Source organism: Cetorhinus maximus, chromosome 15 (assembly GCF_964194155.1).
Source record: "Cetorhinus maximus chromosome 15, sCetMax3.hap1.1, whole genome shotgun sequence".
In the NCBI taxonomy this organism is placed as follows: domain Eukaryota; kingdom Metazoa; phylum Chordata; class Chondrichthyes; order Lamniformes; family Cetorhinidae; genus Cetorhinus; species Cetorhinus maximus.
The window spans coordinates 17077179-17099763 of NC_135893.1; the positions used below are offsets into that span (position 1 = coordinate 17077179).

General features: G+C 44.0%; 1 protein-coding gene across 1 annotated transcript; it reads left to right on the top strand.

The window, feature by feature from the left end:
- Nucleotides 1-10770: 10770 nt before the first annotated feature.
- Nucleotides 10771-19956, top strand: icmt (isoprenylcysteine carboxyl methyltransferase). Its single transcript, XM_078557924.1, has 5 exons — nt 10771-10987; nt 15292-15380; nt 15913-16082; nt 17798-18015; nt 18606-19956. The coding sequence occupies exons 1-5, from the start codon at nt 10802-10804 to the stop codon at nt 18786-18788; spliced, it is 846 nt and encodes a 281-aa protein (XP_078414050.1). The 5' UTR covers nt 10771-10801; the 3' UTR covers nt 18789-19956.
- Nucleotides 19957-22585: the final 2629 nt, after the last annotated feature.

The following is a 22585-nucleotide window of genomic DNA, read 5'->3' on the forward strand; positions in this document are numbered from 1 at the left end:
CCCTTCCGGAGGGCTGTCAGCCCCATCACTCCTTCGCTCTCTCCGCGGACCCCACCCGTTAAAGCGCAGCCTCCAGCGGCCCGCGTTACGCGGCAGCATCTGAAAATGGCGACCGAGATTCTCGCGCTGGGTCACATGGGAGCGGCCAAGATCCCGTGCGCCATCTTGGAACGATTCATATCGTAACCATGGAAACGATGGAGATGGGCAACTTTGCCAAAGAAGTGTCAATCTCTCCCCTGTGGTGTGGAGTGCAGATGCAGCCCACCGCCATCCGAAACAAAACACAGTTCCATGTACTTAGGTGCGTTAACAATAAGTCTGCCCTCCGGGTGATCATTTTTGTGGCTCCACGCAATAGCCAAGTGATTAAATTGGGGAGTCAAAACTAGAAATGACTTGGGTTTCAACTAACTGGAGCTAATCCCAGTCCCCTGTGGCTCAACTCACAGACCCAATGGGGTGCACACCTAACCATTATTAGAGGCTTCTGAGTAGTACATTGGCAATTCTTATGCCTCCTCATGAAAATGGCCACCTCTCAGAAAGAAACAAGAACAAGCCTCTGATTGAGGATACCCTCCATTGTGTGGTGTTGCAATATCACCGTGCTAAATGGAATAGATTTTGAACAGATCTAGCAACTCAAGACAAGGCATCCATAAGGCGCTGTGGGCCATCAGCAGCAGGTGAATTGTACTCCAACACAATCTGTAACCTCATTCGTTGGCATATCCCCCACTCTAGCATTACCATCGAGCCAAGGGCTCAACCCTGGTTCAATGAAGAGTACAGGAGGGCATGCCAAGAGCAGCACCAGGCATACCTAAAAATGAGGTGTCAACCTTGTGAAGCTATAACACGGGACTATTTGCATGTCAAACAGCATAAGCAGCAAGTGATAGACAGCTAAGTGATCCCACAACCAACGGATCAGATCTAAGCTCTGCAGTCCTGCCACATTCAATCATGAATGGTGGTGGACAATTAAACAACTCACTGAAGGAGGAGGCTCCACAAATATCCCCATCCTCAAGGATGGGGGAGCCCAGCACGTCAGTGCAAAAGATAAGGCTGAAGCATTTGCTACAATCTTCAGCCAGAAGTGCCGAGTGGATGGTCCATCTTGGCCTCCTCTGGAGGTCCCCAGCATCACATATGCCAGTCTTCTGCCAATTTGACTCACTCCACGGATATCAAGAATCGGCTGAAGGCTGATAGTGCAAAGGATATGGGCCCTGACAATATTCCAGCAATAGTACTGAAGACTTGTACTCCAAATCTTGCCGCACCCCTAGCCAAGCGGTTCCAGTGCAACTACAACACAGGCACCTACCTGGAAAATTGCCAAGGTATGTCCAGTACACACAAAGCAGGACAAATCCAACCCGGGCAATTACCGCCCCATCAGTCTTCTATGGATCATCAGTAAAGTAACGGAAGGGGTCAACACTGCTATCAAGTGGCACTTGCTTAGCAATAACCTGCTCACTGACGCCCAGTTTCAGTTCTGCCAGAGCCACTCAGCTCTTGGCCTCATTACAGCCTTGGTTGAAACATGGGCAAAAGAGTTCCCGAGGTGAGGTGAGAGTGACTGCCCTTGACATCAAGGCCGCATTTGACCAAGTGTGGCATCAAGGAGCCCTAGCAAAACTGGAGTTAATGGGAATCGGGGAAAACTCTCCGCTGGTTGGAGTTACACCTAGCACAAAGGAAGATAGCTGTGGTTGCTGGAGGTCAGTCATCTCAGCTCCAGGACATCACTGCAGGAGTTCCTCAGGATAGTGTCCTCGGCCCAACCATCTTCAGCTGTTTCATCAATGACCTTCCTTACATCCTAAGGTCAGAACTGGGGATGTTCGCTGATGATTGCACAATGTTCAGCGCCATTCACGACTCCTCAGATACTGAAGCAGTCCATGCCCAAATGCAGCAAGACCTGGACAATATCCAGGCTTGGGCTGACAAGTGGCAAGTAACATTCGCACCATACAAGTGCCAAGCAATGACCATCTTCAACAAGAGATAATTCAACCGTCGCCCCTTGTTGTTCAATGGCATTACCATCACTGAATCCCCCACTATCAACATCCTGGGGGTTACCATTGACCAGAAACTGAACTGGACTAGCCATATAAAAACCGTGGCTACAAGGGCAGGTCAGAGGCTAGGAATCCTATGACGAGTAACTCACCTCCTGACTCCCCAAAGCCTGTCCACAATCTATAAGGCACAAGTCAGGAGTGTGATGGAATACTCCCCACTTGCCTGGATGAGTGCTGCTCCCACTACACTCAAGAAGCTTGACACCGTTGAGGACAAAGCAACCCACCTGATTGGCACCATGTTCACAAAGATTCACTCCCTCCACTACCGACGCACAGTAGCAGCAGTGTGTACCATCTACAAGCTGCACTGCAGGAATTCACCAAGGCTCCTTAGACAGCACCTTCCAAACCCACGACCACTGCCATCCAGAAGGACAAGGGCAGCAGATAGCTGGGAACACCACCACCTGGAAGTTCCCCTCCAAGTCACTTACTATCCTGACTTGGAAATGTATCACCCTTCCTCTACTGTCACTGGGTCAAAATCCTGGAATTCCCTCCCTAAGAGCACTGTGGATGTACCTACACCACATGGACTTCAGCGGTTCAAGAAGGCAGCTCACCACCACCTTCTCAAGGGCAACTGGGGATGGGCAATAAATGCTGGCCCAACCAGCGAAGCCCACATCCCATGAATGAATTTTTAAAAAAATCTTCAAACATCAGAGAGAAACATGGCCTTCCCCAACAACCTTCAAATCCCCCTAATTATACCAACATATTTATAAAGGTATGAACCCCATCTACAAGCTCATATCCCTTCTCAATATTTTTCTGCAGACTTTTAAAACCCAAAATTTAATGTGAACTAACAAGCATTGTTCTCAGAACTGTAAAGGAAGAAAGACATGCATAAAGATAATGCATATGATCTCAGGATATCTCAAAATGATTTACACCTACTGTTAATGAAGCACATCTGAAGTGTAGATGCTTGTAATATCTGAAATATGGCAACCAATTTGCACACTACAAGCTTTCCACCCCGGCCAAACAGATATTGATAACATAAAAGCAACATACTGCGGAAGCTGGATATCTGAGATAAAAACAGAAAATGCTGGTAAAACTCAGCAAGTCTGGCAGCATCTGTGGAAAGAGAAATAGAGTTAATGTTTTGAGTCCATATGACTCTTTTTCAGAGATAAAGGTGGATATTGATAATGACCAGATAATCTATTTTGTGGATCTTGGGAGAAGGATAAATATTAGCTAGGACATCAGGGAGAACCCCCTGTTCTTCATCAAGATAATGCCATGAGACCTTTAATGTTCGAATGGGAAGACAAACAGGGCCTCAGTTTAACATGATACAAAAGATAGCATTTCCAACTGTGCAGCACTCAGTGCAACCAGTGTCAGCCTAGATTATGTGCTCAAGTCCCTGTGACATGAACACACACCAACTTATTCAAATGTGAGATGTTGCTCACTGGGCCACAGTTAACAGATAGAACTGTTTAACATTGTGCTTCTTGTTCAGCCCTGTCTCTCTTTCACTAAGAGTGACAATTAACTCAGCCCTTGCAGCAGTGCTTCTCAAACAATTTTCCAAGAGCCCAGTATATTGCCCAGTGCTCACTTTAGGATTGTCAATCCCCAGTGTTCACTCTAGGGTTGTCAGTGCCCGGGGTTCCCTACAGGAGTGTCAGTGTCCAGTGTTCACTATTGGAGTGTCAGTGCCCAGTGTTCGCTATAACGGTGTCAGTACCCAGTGTTCACTCTTAGATTGTCAGCCCTCTGTGTTCACCACTAGATTGTCAGTGCCCTGTGTTCACTATAGGGGTGTCAGTTCCCAGTGTTCACTATTAAATTGTCATTACCCAGTGTTCACTATAGGGGTGTCGATGCACAGTGTTCACTATTAGATTGTCAACACCGAGTGTTCACTACAGGGGTGTCAGTGGACAGTGTTCACTATTAGATTGTCAGTGTCCAGTGTTCACTATAGGCGTGTCAGTGGACAGTGTTCAGTATTAGATTGTCAGTGTCCAGTGTTCACTATAGGCGTGTCAGTGCACAGTGTTCCCTATAGGGATGTCAGTGCCAAGTGTTCACTATTAGATTGTCAATGCCCAGTGTTCACTATAGGGGTGTTAGTGCCCAGTGTTCACTATTAGATTGTCAGTGCCCATTGTTCACTATAGAGGTGTCAGTGCCCAGTGTTCACTATTAGATTGTCAATGGCCAGTGTTCACTATAGGGGTGTTAGTGCCCAGTGTTCACTATTGGGTTGTCAGTGCCCAGTGTTCACTCTATGGGTGTCAGTGTCCAGTGTTCACTATAGGGGTGTCAGTGCCCAGTGTTCACTATTAGATTGTCAGTGCCCATTGTTCACTATAGAGGTGTCAGTGCCCAGTGTTCACTATTAGATTGTCAATGGCCAGTGTTCACTATAGGGGTGTTAGTGCCCAGTGTTCACTATTGGGTTGTCAGTGCCCAGTGTTCACTCTATGGGTGTCAGTGTCCAGTGTTCACTATAGGGGTGTCAGTGCCCAGTGTTCACTATTTGATTGTCAATGCCCAGTGTTCACTATAGGGATGTCAGTGCCCAGTGTTCACTATAGAGGTGTCAGTGCACAGTGTCCACAATGGGGGTTTCAGGACCCAATGTTCACTACAGGGGTGTCAGTGTTTACTATTAGATTATCAATGCCTAGTGTTCAATATAGAGGTGTCGGTGCCCAGTGTTCACTATAGGATTGTCTGTGCCTGGTGTTCACTTTAAGGGTGTCAGTGCCCAGTGTTCACTATTAGATTGTCAATGCCCAGTGTTCACTATTAGATTGTCAATGCCCAGTGTTCATTATAGGATTGTCAATGCCCAGTGTTCATTATAGGATTGTCAGTGCCCAGTGTTCATTATAGGATTATTAGTGCCTGGTGTTCGCAATAGGGGTGTCGTGCCCAGTGTTCACTATTAGATTGCCAGTGCCCAGTGTTCACTATAGGGGTGACAGTGCCCAATTTCATTATTGGGGTGTTCACTATAGGGATGTCAATGCAGTGTTCACTATTAGATTGTTAGTGCCCAGTGTTCAGTCTAGGATTGTCAGTGCCTGGTGTTCACAATAGGGCAATCAGTGCCCAGTTTTTAAAAAATTCATTCATGGGATGTGGGCTTCGCTTGCTGGGGCAGCTTTTATTGCCCAACCCTAGTTACCCTTGAGAAGGTGATGGTGAGCCATCTTCTTGAACTGCTGCAGTCCATGTGGTGTGGGTACACCCACAGTGCTGTTAGGAAGGGAGCTCCAGGAGTTTGACCCAGTGACAGTGAAGGAACGGCAATATATTTCCAAGTCAGGATGGTGAGTGACTTGGAGGGGAACTTCTAGGTGGTGGTTTTCCATCTGTCTGCTTCTCTTGTTCTTCTAGATGGTAGTGGTCGTGGGTTTGGAAGGTGCTGTCTAAGGAGCTTTTGTGAATTCCTGTGTTCACTATAGGAGTGTCAGTGTACAGTGTTCATTGTTAGATTGTCAGTGCCCAGTGTTCACTATAGGGGTGTCAGTGTTCACTATTAGATTGTCAATGCCCAAGTGTTCACTATAGGGTGTCAACACCCAGTGTTCACTATAGGGGTGTCAGTGCACTGTGTTCACTATTAGATTGTCAGTGCCCAGTGTTCACTATATGGGTGTCAGTGTCCAGTATTCACTATGGGATTGTCAGTGCCAGTGTTCACTATTAGATTGTCAGTGCCTGGTGTTCACTTAGGGGTGTCAGTGCCCAGTGTTCACTATTAGGTTGTCAGTGTCCATCGTTCACTATAATGGTGTCAGTGCCCAATGTTCACAATAGAGGTGTCAGTCCTAGTGTTCACTATTAGTGTAGTGATTGTAAGTAAAACCTTTCATACTAGGTTGGGGATCATGTGACTGTACAGACAAATCTGCCCTAGGTGCACGTAATCTTGGGGGCGTAGCTTGCTAGTCTTAGTCTTGGTTCAAGCATGCAACTTAACCAGGAGCTCTGTAAATAAAGTTTACTGTTTCTAACAAGAAACCCATCCAGTATACAGTCTTGGTTCAAGCATGCAACTTAACCAGGAGCTCTGTAAATAAAGTTTACTGTTTCTAACAAGAAACCCATCCAGTATACCAAGTTTATTACAATTGGCGACCAGGATAAATAGCTCCAACGCTGCACCTCGCCTCGTGAATGTGAGTATTTCAATTTTTCAGGGAAGAAAGAAAAGTATACTCAACAGTCATGCCACTCCAGCAGAATCAACCCATCCAACTCACCCATGGAAGATTGGAGTCACTACATAGAGCGCCTAGGTTTCTACTTTGTGCCGAATGAAATAACAGCGGAGGAGAAACAGAAAGCAATTCTTCTAAGTGTTTGCAGGAGCAAGACAGATAACCTTATCTTTAATCTGACAGCCCTGAACGTGCCAAATTCCAGATCCTTTAACTAGCTTGTAGGCCTTGTGAAGGCACATTTTCAGCCTAAACCATCAGTGATTATGCAAAGAAAACCAGGGAGACAACCGCAAAGTGGGACACAGTCCCTACCGCTCGAAAAACAAAAAGTAATACTAGAAGTGTCTCACCAACAATTCAGAAATTAAATTGTTACCTTTGTCGGGGTAACCATGTACCGGAAACCTGCAGATTTAAAGAGGCAGAACGCCACTACTCTCACAAAAAAAGATGTTATAAAGCAATGCAGGGTGAAATCAAGACAACCTAACAGACAGCAGGCCAAGACGATTGAAGCGCACAATATAACTAAACCAGAAGCTGCTGGTATTGAAAGCTGTTCCCTATACAATCTCAAGGCAGTGAAAACTGAACCAATCACCGTCACCCTTCAAGTAAATGGGAAGCCTCTAGTCATGGAAGTTGACACAGGAGCATCGACCACAGTGGTGGGAGAACACATCTTTAAATGCCTGAGCGAAGGTACCCAGCCACTGATCTGGAGCAAACCACGGCTCAACTTAAGACGTACACTGGAGAGGCAATACAGGTGAAAGGCATTGCCTCTGTACCTGTATCCCACAGGCAACAGACAGCCCAGCTGCCAGTGTTTGTTGTAACAGGTGAAGGATCCAGACTTCTGGGCGGTGATTGGTTGAAAGAAATTAAGCTCAACTGGTCAGAAAGTTTTCAAGTTATAACAGGAGGAATTTCTGAGCTGTTAAAAATGTATGACAGCGTATTCTGAGATGAGTTGGGAAAGATAAAAGGCCTACAAGCAAAAATATACGTAGATTTGGAAGTAACACCTTGGTTCTTTATGGTCAGACCTGTGGCTTATACCCTAAAGCAGAAGGTGGATGCAGAATTGTGTCTCTTAGAGAAGTTAGGAATAATCCAGCCAGTCCAATTTTCAGAATGGGCAGCACCCATAGCCCCTGTGATGAAACCAGATCAAACCATTCACATTTGTGGAGATGACAAACTAACTGTGAACAAGGCTGCTAAATCAGACAAATATCCAATCCCATGGTTTGAAGATCTGTACACTAAGCTTGCAGGAGGAAAATCCTACACCAAACTGGACATGAGCCATGTATACCAACAGCTGAAGCTGAACAGCAGATTGAGAGGGTATGTAATGATCAACACGCACAAGCGCCTGTACCGATATAGATGCTTAACCTTTGGTGTATCATCTGCCTGTGTGATTTTTCAAACCACGGAGAGCTTACTACAAGGACTTCCCCAAGTTGTAGTGTACCTGGATGACATCCTGATCACAGGATCAATAGGAGCGTACATTTGGCCAATCTAGAAGAGGTTAAGGAGATTTTTGAAGGCTGGTGTACGACTGAAAAAAGAGGATTGTACTTTCCAAGTGACTGTAGTCATTTATTTGGGTCATCGACTGGATGCCCAGGGGTAGAGGAGAAAGTCAGGACGATCAAGGAAGTGTCCTCTCCTACCAGCGTCCCTGAACTCAAATCTTTTTTGGGCATGGTAAATTATTACGGTCGCTTCTTGCCTAATTTGTCTACAGTGTTAGCCCCTTTACACTTATTATTGAAGAAGAACCACAGATGTTCTTGGAAGGCACAACAAGAAGAATCCTTCATAAAAGTCAAGAAGCTTTTACACTCATCATGTCTGCTAGTACACTATGACCCATCAAAGGAATTAATACCAACCTGTGATGCATCTCCTTATGGAGTGGGGACGGTATTGTCACACAAGCTGGAGGATGGTTCTGAAAGGCCAGTAGGAAATATCTCCAGAGCCCTCTCTGCAGCAGAGAAGGGTTACTCACAACTTGAAAAGAAGGCTTATCCATAATATTTGGAGTAAAGAAGTTTCATTAGTATTTGCATGGTCGGCATTTCACCATAGTTTCAGATCACAAGCACTGTTGGGTTTGTTTAGTGAGGATAAAGCAATTCCGCCAATAGCCTCTGCCAGAATTCCAAGATGAGCTTTGATTTTGTTCGCATATGAGTACACCTTTATACACCCGTCCGGGTGTGCATATAACAAATGCAGACGCCCTCAGTCATCTTCCTTTGCCAGATAGCATTACACATACTCCAGTACCACAAGAAGTTGTACTTGTGTTGAATTTCCCGGACTCCTCGTCAGTCTGTGCGAAGCAGATAAAGAATTGGTCAAACCGGAATCCAATATTATCAAGAGTCCAAGAAGAGCTATTGCAAGGATGGTCAAAAGCACACATCTCTGAAGAGTTAAAATTCTATGCCCGTAAATCTGAGTTAAGTTGTCAAGATGGTATCTTGTTGTGGGGAGCAAGAGTCGTCGTCCCTTCGCAAGGAAGACAACCACTCTTGATAGAGCTTCAATGTGTGCATCCAGGCATTTTGAAAATGAATATGCTTGCACAAAGTTATATCTGGTAGCCAGGTATAGACAGTGATATAGAAAAAATGGTTAAACACTGTCTCCAGTGTTAGCAATGACAGAAGTTGTCCATTTCAGCTCCACTGCATCCGTGGGAGAGGCCTGGTCGACCCTGGGTTAGACTACATATAGACTATGTAGGTCCATTTTTAGGTACCATGTGTTTAGTGATCAGCGACGTGCATTCTAAGTGGATGGATGTATATGAAATGAGATTACCTACATTGTGTGCAACTATTGAAAAGCTGTGTCAATGTTTTAATGTACATGGCCTAATAGAAGTAATTGTTTCAGATAATGGCACAGCTTTCACTAGCACTGAATTCCAGAGATTCTTGAAACTAAATGGGATTAAACATGTCAGAACAGTACCATATCATCCCTCATCCAATGGGTTAGCAGAAAGAGCAGTACAAACTTTTAAAACAGGGATGAAGAAATTACCCGAAGGAACGTTAGAAATGCAAATTTCAAGATTTCTTCTCAACTATCGCAGGATTCCTCATGCAACTAGCGGTTCAACACTGTCTGAATTACTAATAAAACGCCGCATTTGTACAAGATTGAATCTGGTATTCCCTAACTTAGAGGGGAAGGTGGAGAAGAACCAGAGTAGTCAGAAAGTGAAACATGATGTTCACAGTAAAGATTGAAATTTTACTGTGGGGGAGACAGTTTTTGTGTGAAATTTTGAACTGGACCTAGATGGATTATTGGTATAATTGTCTATGAAACAGGACCTTTGTCATACCAAGTGGAAGTGGGAAACAGGAAACACGTGGATCGTCTAAGAAGTAGAGAGACACTCCAACACCAATTACTCCACCTGAAATTGAAGTTAAACCTTTGATCCCTGGGGTGCCATATCGACACAGAATAGACATACCTGATGCCTCTGTTGAAGTAAATAATTCTGAACTGCCATTGTCTAAGGATGTCCTTGATGCTGTAATTCCTGGTCAAGTCGATCCAGTGGAATAATCTCAAGTCGTAGAGTTGTGTCGCTCTACCGAATCAGAAAACCACCTCAAAGTCTTAATCTATAATTGCATGAACTGTATATATTTATTTATGTTATTGGTTAAAATATTCTTGTAAATAAGAGGGGCAAAACAAAATAAAATGGGGAGGAATGTAGTTATTGTAAGTAAAACCTCTCATGTAACTGCACAGATGAAACAGCCCTAAATGCAGGTAATCTTAGCCTTGGTCTTGGTTCAAGCATATAGCTTCATCGGGAGCTTGTAAATAAAGTTTACTGTTTCTAACAAGAAACCTGGCCAGTGCACCAAGTTTATTACAATTGGATTGTCAGTGCCCAGTGCCCACTATAGGGGTGTCAGTGCCCAGTGTTCAATATTGGGGTGCCACTGCTCGCTATTGGGGTGTCAGTGCCCAGTGTTCACTTTTGAGGTGTCAGTGCCCAGTGTTCACTATTAGGTTGTCAGTGCCCGGTGTTCACTGTTAGGATGTCAGTGCCCAATGTTCACTATTAGTTTGTCAGTGCCCCATGTTCACTATTAAGATGTCAATGCCCAGTGTTCACTATTAGGATATCAGGAGGTGTCAGCTGTGGCTCAATCCATAGCACCCTCGCCTTTGAATCAGAAGGTTGTGGGTTCATGCCCCACTCCCGGAAACCAAGAACTGTGATTGTACTCAAAAGAGTTGCAATCTGTGACTGTTGATAACTCGAAAGAATTAGGATATCAGTGCCCAGTGTCCACTGGAGGGATGTTGAGAGTTCTGCGGCTGCGCGGAGTGTCAGTTCGCCGGGTTGAAGTCCCGCGATATTTGGGTGCATTGCGTGAACTCTCGCGGTGTTTGCTGCCAAGTCTCGCGATACCGGGCAGGGCGATGGCAGGCCGGCTGGTAGCCGAGGGCCGACTGAGCGCCGGCTGCTTCGCGCTTGGAGTGTCGGTCACCTTGGTGCCAGGGATTAGTGGGGTCCAGTCCGGCTTCATCACCCGCGCACTGCTCGGTACCTACCTGGCTGTCATTAACGTCTTGTTACTGCTATTATACCGGGGTCTCCATTACCAGGTAACTGGCGGTGGGAGGAGACACGCCTCGGCGGGGCGGGGGGAGGTGAGGGGATCCCCGCTCTTTGCTCAGTTAGTTTCAGGCCGCGGGGGAGGGGTGGTTCCGGGCGATAAAAGGGAAAATCGGCGGCTGTTCTCAGCTCAGTTGTTGTGCAGTGACCCCTAGCGGGTACTGGCCTGGGAAGCTGGCCCTGATGCCTCCTGCAGTTGAAGAGCATATTCGCGCTGCTCCCTTATCTGCTGCCGGTTGTTTCTCTCTCTCTCTCCCCCCCACCAAACCGGGTAACATTAACTTAAGATAATGTTTTCGCTGCACAAGAAGTACACGTGTTAAGTTAATCCAAACTTCAGGAGTTCAGTAAAATCTCGCCGAGATGCAGCTCTACACAGCATTTGCCCTCTGGCATCTCATACAAGTGGGCAACAGATTGCCAAGGGAAGAGTGAAACAAACAGAAAATGCTGGAAAAACTCAGGTCTGACAGCACCTGTGGAGAGAGAAACAGAGTTGACGTTTCGAGCCCGCATGACCCTTCTTCAGAGTGAGATGCTTCAGATGCTGTCAGACCTGAGTTTTTCCAGCATTTTCTGTGTTTGTTTCAGATTTCCAGCATCCGCAATAATTTGCTCTTAGCTAAGGGAAGAATATTGGCATAACATATGATCCTTTTCTCTGTAGTGCCAAGGGATTTTAAGATCCATGGCAAACGATGCTGTCAATTTAATGTTTCACCCCAAAGGGTGACGTGTCCATACAATAACTTTGCATTGATTGAGAAACCTTCAAGATAGTAAAATGTTCCCTGGTGCCTCACAGCAATATCGCCAACCAAAATTTGACAGAGTCTCATGAGATTTTAGTACAGGTGAACAAAAGCTTGGTCAAAGATAAATTTTGAAAAGTGCCTTAAAGGAGAGAGAGGTGGAGAGGGTTAGGCAACAACGCTCTGAATTTAGACTTGTGTAAAGATTGGTGATTAAGGAAGCTGATTAATTTAAATCCTTCTGGTGTCATGTATAGAGAAAGTTAATCTAGTTTCAAGGTAAGTCGGATCATTAGGATAAGGGGTCATAAATTTAAAAATGTGAAAAGCAGATGTAAAATAGATCCTAGACATGAACAATTTATTTAAAAGGTGATAATTGCAACACAAATATCATTCAGCTCAATCATTACATATATAATATAAAATAAAAATAGAAAATGCTGGAAAAACTCAGCAGGTCTGACAGCATCTGTGGAGACAGAAACAAAGAATTAATGTTTCGAGTCTGTATAACCCTTCTTCAGACTCGAAACGTTAACTCTGTATCTCTCTCCGCAGGTGCTTCAGACCTGCTGAGTTTTCCCAGCATTTTCTTTTATTTCAGATTTCCAGCATCCGGAGTATTTTGCTTTTATCAATCAATACATATTTGTCTTAATCCTTTGTGTGTACCAACTCTCCCTTTTTCCATCAACTACTTGTTTTTAAATGTTGTCCTGGTGCCTGCTTCAGTCATTAACTCTGGTAGTGCATTAAAAAGCCTGACATCCCCCTCGTGTGTTTTTTTTGAAATTTTTCCTTCGTTTTTAAAAAAATTTCTCCTTGCCATAAATTTCGTATGTGTAATCCTGTTCTTGACACATCAATCACTGGAACAGTCTGCTTCTGTCATCTTTGTCCTATCTCTTCATTTTAAACACCTCTCAAATTACCCTGTAATGTCCTTTGTTCCAACAAAAACAGTCCCAATTTTTCATGTCTGTCTTCCTATTTTTATATAGAGTTACATAGAAGTTATAGTGCAGAAACAGACCATTTGAACGAACTAATCTAATTTAACTAAGTAATCCACAAACAGGACTGTCCCAGTAGACCAATTGTGTCAGCCTGTTCCTGCCCCACGGAACTCGTTTCTTCCTATCTTGACTCTGTTTTCTCTTCCCTTGTCCAGTCTCTTCCCACCTACATCCGCGATTCCTCTGATGCCCTACGTCATATCAACAATTTCCAGTTCCCCGGCCCTAACCGCCACCTCTTCACCATGGACGTCCAATCCCTCTACACCTCCATCCCCCATCAAGATGGTCTGAGGGCTCTCCGCTTCTTCCTTGAACAAAGGCTCAAACAATCCCCATCCACCACCACCCTTCTCAGTCTGTCTGAACTTGTTCTCTCACTGAGCAATTTCTCCTTAAACCTGTCTCAATTCCTCCAAATCAAAGGTGTGGCTATGGGTACCTGCATGGGCCCCAGTTATGCTGTCTCTTTATGTATGTGGAACATTCCTTGTTCCAGTCCTACTCAGCCCCCCTCCCACAACTCTTTTTTTTGGTACATCGATGACTGTTTCGGTGCTGCTTCATGCTCTTGTCTGGACCTGGAAAAAGTTATCAATTTTGCTTCCAATTTATATCCCTCTATCACCTTCACATGGTCCATCTCCGACACTTCCCTTCCCTTCCTTGACCTTTCTGTCTCAATTTCTGGTGATGGACTGTCCACCAATATTCACTACAAGTCCTTTGACTCCCACAGCTACCTCGACTACAGCTCCTCACATCATGCTTCCTGAAAGGACTCCATCCCATTCTCTCAGTTCCTTCACCTACGTCACATCTGTTCCGATGATGACGCTTTCCAAAATGGCACTTCTGACATGTCTTCCTTCTTCCTTAACCGAGGTTTCCCAGCCACGGTGGTTGACAGGGCCCTCAACCATGTCCAGCCCATCTCCCCGCATCTGCCTTCAGAGCTCCCTCCTCACCGTCCAAGGCCCAAACACTCCTTTCAGGTGAAGTAGTGCTTCACTTGCAACTCCTTCAATTTGGTCTACTGCATTCGCTGCTCCCGACGTGGTCTCATCTACATTGGGGAGACCAAATGCAGACTGGGTGACTGCTTTCCAGAACATCTTCGCTCAGTCCGCGAGCATAACCCAGACCTTCCTATTACTTGCCATTTCAACTCTCTCTCTTGCTCTCATGCTCATATGTCTGCCCTTGGCCTGCTGCAAAGTTGCAATGAAGCACAATGCAAACTGGAGGAACAGCACCTCATCTTCTGATTAGGCATTTTACAGCCTTCTGGACTTAACATTGAGCTCAACAACTTCAGACCATGAGCGCTCTCCTCCATCTTGACCCCTTTTTGTAATCCAGTTTTTTCCCCACCCTGCCACACCTCACAGGGCCATCTGTCATTTGTTCTTATGTTTTGCTTTCACAGAGTGCTGTCCCTTGTTCCGCTATTAATATCACCACATTCTGCTATCTTACCTTTATGCCACCATCAGCACCTTCTTTGGTCTTTAACATTACCATTAGCACTCCCCTTGTCTCGCGCCCATGACATCTTTGTCAAACCTCTCCTGAGCTCCCACCTAACCCTGACCTCCTATTTTGTTCCACCTCTTCTACTGTATAAAATCCATCATATTTCTGCCTCTCTTCAGCTCTGAAGAGGAGTCATACGGACTCAACGTTAATTCCGTTTCTCTCTCCACAAATGTTGCCAGACCTGCTGAGTTTTTCCCAGCATTTTCTGTTTTTATTTCTGCATATATTCGTCTGCTCTACATTATGTATTCCCTTCTTCACCGATATCCACACTCTTCCATTTGTATTTATTCTAAATATAACCTGATGTGTTTCCCTCCCTTCCTTCCTTGTTTAGACAACTCTTCATTTCCTATTTATCCATTTCCCAGTTCATGGGCTGCATTCCTGTTCAGAATAGCCCATCATATCCGATCTTTCCAGAACTGATGTAATTGTTCCATAAATTGGAAACCCTCCACTTGACATCACTCTTTAGCCACATGTGAGGTCACTAATCTTCCTATCCCCTCCTATTTCAGCTCATGGCAGGGGAACATAATCTGGAGATTACCAACACTGAAGTCCTGCTTCTGAGCTGCTTTCTAATCCTAAACTCCATTTGCATAATTATAGGCTCTTCCTTACCTGTGTTGTTGGCTTCCACTGATCATGTTTTTCTCCTTCCAAAATTGTCTCCAGTCTTTCCAAGTTATCTCTTATCTTGGAATTTGGGAGTCAACAAAAGCTTATTCCCATCTTCCTCTCTGACCAGCTCCCCCCTCAAATTGGCTGGAAGATATATGGGCGATCAAAAAGCCGGTGAATGTGTTGGGTGAGTTGGAGGACTAGTGGGTTCAACTCTGGGTCACATCCCTTTTCTCAATTATAGCATTTTTATTTTGAACTGTTCTAGCTACTTGTGACTGCTCTGTTTGAGCTCTTATTGAATCACTTGAGGCTGTTTCTCAAATATATTTCCCAACTTTTGATGTCTGCCCCTAGGTTGCTGTGAGGGCCTGTTTCCTTGGCTTTGTTTGTGGCTGTGGTTTATTATTGAGTTTTGGAGGATCATCATGGCAACACTTTGGCTGGTAAGCTGACTGTCAGAATAAACTTTACTTGTTCAATGTCACCTCATATTCGATTTTGCTCACTGGTTTGAAAGTTGATTCTCTAATACTAATGTCTGCTAATTCTTCCAGTCCACGTGTCATTTTATCCTGTTAAAGCAAATATGGCTCATTGGCATCAACTGAGAGGAATGTTATGGAAGATTCGCAAATATATATATTTTATAGGGATGTACAGATGTGAATAATGACTTTAGGACTAAGTACTTGTGTTTTGTATCTTTTCCTTTCAACAAAAATATCTCCCAGCAACCATCTGCTGCAAAAATTAAAAAGGAGCAATACACTCAGACATTGTGAGTGACTTCCTGGCACCCAGACAGATTACAGAAATGTTGTAACATTGGCAGAGTAATTGTCGTCTCAATATTTCTCCCTCTGACTAGTTACCTCAGATAGTGACTCTGTGATGACGCTTCTCTGTTTAGTAGTTGACACAAAGAGCTCTTGCATTTCAGAGTAATATTGAAAGTTTCTGTTTGTTCTTTTACAGGTACTTGTGCTCTTTGAGTTTTTTCCATTATTCGGAATTCCTGGTGACTGCGGTTATCAATCCCAAGTCCCTCTCTCTCGACTCCTTCCTGCTAAATCATAGTGTGGAATATAAGCTTGCAGCCATGTCATCCTGGGTGGAATTCACGATCGAGAAACTTCTCTTTCCAGGTGCGTGAGCATGTCGTGGCATTGTTTCGTTCTTGGATTCATAGGGTGTGGTGTCATGTTTGAGGAGTGGCACTGAGTACAGAATTTCCCTGCCCATTATATATCTGGCGTAGTTCATTATATGTGTCCAGATTTACACACTGCTGGTCAGGTGTGTTAAGGCAAAATTGCTCCGTCACAATTTCATTCAGTTTTGGCACTATATTAATCAGCTGACCATGCAGATCAAAGCCCAGTTCTATCCTTGTGGGACATTCACTTCATGACAGCAGCCCCTTGGTAGTAATTGCGCATGTTTTACTTATGCATCTCGAGCCCAGGGCACTGTGACTTATACGTAATGTTCTAGCTGTCGCCTCGACTGAGATAAGCAAATTCCTGGAGCAGCTATCCAACCTGGGACCTCCCTGCTTTTGTAGCTCAATTTCATGCCAATGACTGCATTTTTGGAGTGATCAGGATAGGGAGTAATCCTGCAAGTCTGTCAACATAAAACTCAGGACTCTTCATCCACTCCAGCAAAAGGAGCACATGATTAGGTAACTGGAACAATTAGAATTGTAGAATGGGTTACAGCACAGGAGGAGACTATTTGGCCCATTAATTCCACGCCGGCGTACTTCATGAGCAATCCAACTAGCCCTACTCCCCTGTCCTTTCCCCATAGCCCTACAATTTTTTCCCTTCAAGTATTTATTTAATTCACTTTTGAAAACCATGATTAAATCTGGCTCCACCACACACTCAGGCGGTGTATTCCAGATCAAACCACGTATGCATATGAAGGTTTTTCTTGGTGTAGCCTCAAGCTCTTTTGCCGTTCACCTAATATTGGTGTCCTATTGTTTTCGACAGTTTCTTTCTACCTACACTGTCTAGACCCCTCATGATTTTGAACATCTTTATCAAATCTCAACCTTCTGTGCTCTGAGGAGAACAGCTCCACTTCTCCAATTATCCACGTAATTGAAGTTCCTCATCCTTAGAGCCATTCTTGTAAATTTATTCTGGACCCTCTCTAAAGTCTTCACATTCTTCCTAAAGCATGGTGCCCAGAATAGAACACAATACTCTAGTTGAGGATGAACCAGTGTTTTATGAAAGTTCAGCATAACTTTCTTACTTTTATATTCTATATGCCACTATTTATGAAGTCCAGGATTCCTATGTGCTTTTAACAGCTTTCTCAATCTGTCCTGTCGCTTTCAATAATTTGTGCACATATAATCTCAGATCCCCCTGCCCTTGTACCCACTTTAGAATTGTGCCCTTTGGCTTATTTGCTTCTGCCCTTTCTTCATACCAAAATGTATCACTTCGCACTTCTTTACCTTACATCTCATCTGCTACGTTTGCCCATTCCACCAACCCGTCTGGCCTCTTGAAGAATATCACCATCTTCTTCATTGTTGACCGCAGTTCGAAGTTTTGTGACATCTGCACAATTTGAAATTGTGCCCTGTACACCCAGGTCTAAGTTATTAATACATATCAAGCAGTGGTCCTAGTACTGATCCCTGGTGAATCACACTGTATCTTCATCAGTCTGAAAAACAAGCATTCAGCAATACTCTTTTCTGTCCTTTGGCCAACTTCGATCCATGCTGCCACTGCCCTTTTTATTCAATGTGTTTTAGCTTTGCTGACAAGCCTGTTATGTGCACTCTGTTCTGTTTTAATGATAAAAAAAAAATTGTTTTGCTTTTCATTTGAAGGCCTGAAGCAGATCACGTGGCTCAGTTTCTTCGGTTTGCTGATGGTCCTGGTTGGAGAGTCGCTGCGCAAGGCAGCCATGCTGACTGCTGGGTCAAACTTCAATCATATTGTACAGAATGAGAAGGCTGAGACCCACAGGCTTGTCACCACTGGAGTCTACGCCTGGTCCAGGCACCCCTCCTATGTGGGATGGTTTTACTGGAGTATCGGCACTCAGGTAGGTTCATTGTTGGCTTCCGCACATTCAGTGGTGCCGTTGGGGGCAGGTGTGTGCTACTCCTGGTGCCGCTGACATTACGTGATACAGTCAAAGTGGGACCAACCTTCTGCAGGGACAGAGAGCTAACAGTTAAGGCACAGGAAGACAAACCTCTTTCCATTGACCTCCAAGCGGTATAGTGAGAAAAGAGAGCATCACTGGAAGGTCACATGTATCAGTTAGACTCCTGTAGTGTCTTGGAAGGTGATTAGGTTCTAGGATCTGGAAGGGTTCCTGCACTCAATGAAAAGGGACTGCAATGGTCTGGATTCATATGATTGGTTTATTTCTCCAGGCTGATTGACACATTAAATAAGTTGTGTGGTTCGGGCAAGCTTTAAAGATTGCTGCTCTGTAAACTCCACTTGCACCAGGGACTGTGGCTGGTACTGGATCTAGCACACCCAATTGCATTGTGGTGCAATTAGAGTACAATTATAGCTTTTTTTTCTTTTTTCCCCTGCTCTAAAATACATGTGTACTGGGAGATGAAACTGTAACAGCCATTGTCCAAGTAACGAGCTAATTGTTGTCTCTCTTTCTTTCAGGTCATTTTGTGTAACCCCATCTGCATTGTAGGATACACGCTGGCTTCGTGGCGTTTCTTCCGTGAACGCATCGAGGAAGAGGAGATGACCCTGATTCAGTTTTTTGGCGAAGACTATGAGCAATACAAGAAGCGGATTCCAACACGGCTTCCTTTCATCAAAGGTGCCAAATTAGAGCCATGAAGTGAGAAGAGGTGGGAAGAGAGAAATGCGCAATCAAAACGGACCGTGAATACATGGGCTACCGTTTAATCCTTAGCACCTGAATATTGTTTGATTTCAGCTTTGAAAAGAATTCCACGGCTGTTGCTGTTGAGAATATGTTAGCTAGCTTCAGTCTGTTAGAGCAAGGATGTGGTGCTGCAGAGGGCTTATCTGTTCAGGGATGCTGTGTTGTGGATGGTGGGGCCTGGAAACACAGTGCGAATTGTAGAGGCCACTCGCTGCAGCTACTGCTTTGACAAAGCCATTCGTTATAAACTTGGTACTTCACCTAAAGACTGTTCGTTTTTGACCAAAAAACAAGTCCATGGAGGGCTGCTTTATACTGTGTAGGGATGCTGCAGTATTGCAATATACCAACATATTGTATCAGGAAAGTAATTTCCATAACTATCAGTCTCTTACTGTAAACAGAGGATAATCATGGTTTGTAGAAAATAGTTACAACTGCTTTTTATTTTGTCTGGACCAAAATGTGTTGCATCTTATTCAGAAAGATGTTAAAATTAGTGATATTTTACATTGAACTTTTTTAAAAAATGACTCGACCAGTCTTTCACCTCTGGGTTCCAGTTACGCATCCAGCCAGACCGATGGAATGAACGTTTCCTCTACCAAGGGCCCTTCGTGAAATGTGTTTCTACTGGGCCTGGGCTCATTTCTCAAAATCTACAACATTTTGGATAAATTGGACTACATTGGCATTATCACTGAAGAGAAGTGAGCTGGTTGTACTGGTGCAATCAAGAGTGCCCTTCTGACGTTAGAGCTGAGGCACGTTGTTGGAATAGTGTAGAGGGAGCTTTACTCTATCTATCAAGTACTGTACCAGCCCTGGGAGTGTTTGTTGGGTGGTGTAGCAGGAGCTTTGCTCTGCATCTAATCCTTGTGGTACCTGACTTGGGACAGCTATGGGCGCCTGAAATGAAAGTGTCCCATTCCCCAGCAATGACATCCCTCACCTTGATGAGAAAAATGTGCACAAAAAATGACCACATTCTATTGAGTACAGTTTATTACCTCTGCATGGTTGAGGGAGAGGGAAAGGAAATGCATAACTTACTTAAATATGAAAAGTAAAAACTGTAAATGCTGGAAATCTGAAATAAAAATGGATGCTTACCTGAAATATTAAGCTGTCCTTCCTCTTTTGCATGCTGACTGACTCACTGTGCTTTCCAGCATTTTCTAGTTTTTCTAACAACATGTTTGATTCTAAGCCTAGCTCTGAGTTACCATAAACAGGACCAGGATATATTCAAGCGTGTGGAGATTTCGTGGAAATGTTCATATTAAGGTTTCCTTTTGGAATCCAAAAGCAAGTATCTTTCAAATTAAAGAAAAATTCTGCATCAAAGCACTATCTGCCATTTTAAAGTTGTCTGATTCTCATTTCAATTTTTCCTGTCTCCTCCATGAATCTGCTTTTCTTAGGCCAAACAATGATTATTAACCACTATCCCAGTGCAGTGCAGATTTGTCTCCCACGTTTGGACCATCAACAACAACTTGCTTATACATTTTTAAAAAATATTCGTTCATGGGATGTGGGTGTCGCTGACTAGGCCAGCATTCATTGCCCATCCCTAATTGCCCTTTGTTCAGAGGGCATTTAAGAGTCAACCACATTGTGCCATATTGTGCCTTTAATGTAGAAAAATCCTTGGTGCTTCACAGAAATATAATCAGACAAAAATGGATGCCAAGCCAAAGATGATATTTGTGAGGGGGTTGCGAGCAATAGCTTGGTAAAGGGCTGGGAAAAATTTGCAGTGCTATGTGGATGGAGCAAGGACGCAAGAAGATTTTTCAAAGTGCCGGCACAGTTACAATGGGTGGAATCGTCTTTTTCCACGCCGGAGGATTGAATGATTTGAGAGGGAGGTGGAGGGGTTTAAGGAGTGAAGGCACAGCTGCCAGAGGTGGGGTCAGGAAGAAGGCGTACGAAAATGATCAGTCTGTCTGTTCATGGGGGAGATTGCGATAATGGATCAAGTTACTAATGCTAGGGATTTTGTGATTAGCAATTGTGTTATTGTACTGTGTAACACGAATGCTCTAATTCAGACAGTGGCTGCTATCTGTAAAGGGACCTATCAGATAGCGGAGATGAGTGAAAAGCAGGACTCGACTTTGTTGAAGACCTCGTGACAATATCAATATAGTGGAATATGTACAAATATTTAGACAGGCCAGATTTAAGCGTTATTTTGACAGCTACGTGAGCAGATGGGTGAGCACCTCGGCTACAATTAGTATGGCTTTGGATTAACTTCTACAAGTGTGAGATTGAATTTCTGGTCTATGGTGAGTAAATTGACCTTGGTAGAGGTGAAATCATGTGCTCCTACAATTATCTTCGGTGCCGCTGGATTGGCGGTGGGAAAATTTTTTAGAGTTCCTGTTCCTGGTTGCTATGCTTTGATTCCCCAAATGAAAGTATATGCGGATGGATGTCAGCTGCGATGCTATCCATGGTAAATTAGCTTGCCAGTGCTCACTAACATAGGCTCAGATGTGGTATAGCCATTTGAGGTAGTGAGGTAACAGCACAGCCACACCAATAGAATAGTGGCCAGCTGGATGCTGCACCTCCAGAAAAGGAGTTAAAGGGGTTGGAGTGGGGGTTGCTCTTAACAGAGTGATACACTCTTTAACATGTCATAAGTTGTATGATCACATTGTCCATTTATTACATCCTGATGCTTTTGACTGTCAACTCACTGACTACTACTGTGATCATAGAATCATATGGCACAGAGGAAGGCCATTTGGCCCATCATGTCTATATTCAATATGGTTTTGCTCCCTCTGGTATATTGTGGTTTACTGTGTCCAATTCCTGCACTCTACAAGCTCAAACAGAAATAATGCTAATTTTATGCCTAGATCAAAAGTTTTAGGTAGGTGCTTGAAGTCAGAACCAAAATACACACCACAAGACAGTTAATGTGCAGTCTCTTTAGAGATGATGGTGGTGGGGAGGAGATATAGAATTGTGGTCCAGTCTAGGGTTCTCATTGATGTAACAACTCAGGATATTTTTTTGTAAGACTTGAGCACTGCTAACCAATTCTGCTGCTGACATCAGGAGCATAGCATGTTATAGATTATAGGCCCTTTATGTTCATTTTCTCCGGTTCCTACATGCCCCCACACACCCACCACCACTAAGGCAGTCCAATACTGGAGTATGATTACATTCAAGTATTACAACTGAACCATATTACATCCAGCTCAACAACCATACAATGGCAATAACAAATTTTGTTTGTATAGCCTTTTAACAGAAAAGAATCCCAAGGGGTTTCACAGAGACACGATTAGTCAAAGTCATGGACATCATGATGAAAGGATTCGATGAGGATAGAGGTGAAGAAACTTTCCACTCATGGGTGAGTGCAGAATAAGGAGTCAGAAATACAAGATAGTAACCGGTCAAATAAAGAATTTGGGAGTAATTTATTTTACACAGTACTAAGAATGTGAAACTCTGCCACATGGAGTGATTAGAGCAGATGACATTGATATATTTAACGGGAGTCTCTGCATACTTAAGGGAGAAGAAATAGATATAGGGGTAGGGTGAGAAGAAGTAATTAGATTGGGAGAGTGCTCATGTAGAATAGAAACATGGAACAGACCAGTTTGGCCAAATGGCCTCTTTCTGTCCTAGAGTTGATGTCATTATATATAAATATGTGAAGAGGGTTGGTGACTGATCCACTGACAAGTCTGAGGAGGAAGTGTGAATGGGT

Coding starts and splice junctions, on each gene's coding strand:
- icmt (XM_078557924.1), top strand. CDS start 10,802: ATGGCAGGCCGGCTGGTAGCCGAGGGCCGACTGAGCGCCGGCTGCTTC. Junction 10,988..15,291: donor ACCGGGGTCTCCATTACCAG/GTAACTGGCGGT, acceptor GTCTGCCCCTAG/GTTGCTGTGAGGGCCTGTTT. Junction 16,083..17,797: donor CGAGAAACTTCTCTTTCCAG/GTGCGTGAGCAT, acceptor TTTCATTTGAAG/GCCTGAAGCAGATCACGTGG.